Source organism: Gracilinanus agilis, chromosome 3, assembly GCF_016433145.1.
Source record: "Gracilinanus agilis isolate LMUSP501 chromosome 3, AgileGrace, whole genome shotgun sequence".
NCBI classification, from domain to species: Eukaryota; Metazoa; Chordata; class Mammalia; order Didelphimorphia; family Didelphidae; genus Gracilinanus; species Gracilinanus agilis.
The window spans coordinates 89,301,867-89,304,306 of NC_058132.1; the positions used below are offsets into that span (position 1 = coordinate 89,301,867).

The 2,440-nt window shown below is 37.9% G+C and overlaps 1 protein-coding gene across 1 annotated transcript; it reads left to right on the top strand.

Annotated features, from left to right (window-relative positions):
• The first annotated feature begins 1,014 nt into the window (after positions 1-1,014).
• LOC123241158 (olfactory receptor 52M1-like) lies at positions 1,015-1,959 on the top strand. Its single transcript, XM_044668861.1, has one exon. The coding sequence runs from the start codon at positions 1,015-1,017 to the stop codon at positions 1,957-1,959; it is 945 nt and encodes a 314-aa protein (XP_044524796.1).
• Positions 1,960-2,440: the final 481 nt, after the last annotated feature.

Here is a 2,440-nt window from a genome sequence, read left to right on the forward strand (position 1 = left end):
AAGATATTTTTTTTAATTTCTCACTTCACTTACTCCTCCTATGAATCTAATTATCATTCTTTTTGGTTTACTCTCTTAAGTTCAAGGTTCCCCCCCCTTAATTTATCTCTGCTCCACCTCAACAATCCCCTGGGATAAACATTCTTCCAGTCATTCTTTCTTCTTAATATTACTATATTTATTACTATACATTTTCTTGAATATTTAGTGCAAAAATTATAGTAGGTGAAACTTAGTAATAGTAGATATCACTCCACACATATTGTTCTAGAGTATTTTCATTTTCAATTACTTCCTTCCTCCTTTTTCTTCCTCCTTCTTTTCTCCCTTCCTTTCTTTCCCTTTTTCTTTTTCTCATACATCCCATCAATTGGATTAATTCATATTAAAGACAAATATAGGAAAAAATGAGATAGGCAATAGTAGTAGTAGATTGGTTAGAACTAGGACATTGAGGCCAGCAATGTTTTCTATTTTTTATCATATAGAAAAAATATTTCAAGACATCTGTCCTCAGACTAGCACTATTTGGTATTTTCATTAATGATTTGGAGAAAGGAATAAATGGTAATTTTCTCATTTATGGCACATAGAACTGAGTGGAGATAAATAATTATTGGTTTAAATGATCAATATTCAAAACTAGAGAAATATGCTGAGTCTAATAGCATCAGCTTTAAAGAAATAAATGTAAAGCCTTGCAGATGAAGAGATTGATATGGTGGATGGCAGGTGGGAATTGATGAATTCTGATTTTCTTCCTGTTTCTATAAAGGATTATAGCCATTTTTATCCCAGACATTTTAAATTAAAAGTATTCAGTAAAAAAAATGCAATACTTAACTTTAAAAAATGAATGGTATTTATTGTGTTAAATCTCTAGTGAGAAATTTTCTGTGGTTTTCCTTTACTTCTGTTTTGAATATGTTTCAGATGCAGATTGCTATGATATCAATGGAGTCTTTGAGCCTTGAAAACACAAGTTATTCACTGAGAAGATAAAGTAGCAACATGATGATCCTGGCCAATGCCTCCCAATTCTCACCATCTACATTCTTCCTAATGGGCATCCCTGGCTTGGAACACCTGCACACTTGGATAGGGATTCCCTTCTGCTCCATGTATATAGTGGCTGTAGTTGGGAATGTGACTATCTTGGCTGTGGTTCGGGCAGAGCAAAGTCTACATGAACCCATGTTTCTCTTCCTATGCATGCTCTCTGTCACTGACCTTGTACTCTCAACATCCACCATGCCACGCATGCTCTGTCTCTTCTGGTTTGGTTCTCATGAAATTGCTTTTGATGCTTGCCTAGCTCAGATGTTCTTCATTCATAGTTTCACAGCCATGGAATCTGGTTTCTTCTTGGCAATGGCCTTTGACCGCTATGTGGCCATTTGCAACCCACTACACCATACAACTGTCCTTACCCATATCCGCATTGCCAAGATAGGTATTGCCATGGTACTTCGAGGCGTGGTCTTTTTCTCTCCACACCCTATTTTGCTTAAGCAGCTGCCCTACTGTAGGACTCGAATAATTGCACATACATACTGTGAGTTCATGGCCTTGGTTAAACTGGCATGTGCAGATGCAGGTGCCACCAAACGCTATAGCATCAGCATGGCTGGTGTTTTTGGCTGCTGTGATGCCTCCTTCATTGCCATCTCCTATGTTCTCATTCTCCGTGCTGTTTTCCATCTCCCATCCCGTGAAGCCAGACTTAAAGCCTTGGGCACATGTGGCTCCCATGTTTGTGTTATCCTTGTCTTTTACTCCACAGCAGGTTTCACCTTCCTGACCCATCGTTTTGGCTTCAATGTACCCCCCCATGTCCACATTTTTATTGCTAATATGTACTTGCTAGTGCCTCCTTTCCTTAACCCAATTGTTTATGGGATAAGGACTAAAAAAATTAGAGATCATGTCCTAGGAGCTTTGAGGATAAAGGTTGTCTGATTATGATTTCAGCATCATCAGAGATGGCAGCAGAAACATCATAACCCTAAAGCTGAGATAGGGAAAAGAGCCAATGTTCCTCTCACTCATGACAATCTTTGATGTCATGAGAATCCTGCTATATCATGAACAGCAGGGTAATGGAAGAAATTAAGCTATATTTTATAATATGAATTCACCATTTTTATATGACTGAGTTGTACATCTTTTCTAAGGATAGTTGGATCAGTTTTCCTAATGAACTACAAAAGAGGGGAGATGTTTCCATATCTTCTTCCTACTTCCCTTTCCTCTGTATAAAACATATCCAATAATCAGGAAATAGCAGAGACAAGAAAATGATACTCAATGAGAAGCCTCAGTCTCTCCAATGAGAATCAGTTACTGGAGATCCTATATTGAGCGAACAGAAAGAGTGCCAGCTGTATAAATTTGACCCCAACGTTGTTGAGAGTAATAGAGAAGCTAAGTGGCATAGTGA

Coding starts and splice junctions, on each gene's coding strand:
- LOC123241158 (XM_044668861.1), top strand. CDS start 1,015: ATGATCCTGGCCAATGCCTCCCAATTCTCACCATCTACATTCTTCCTA.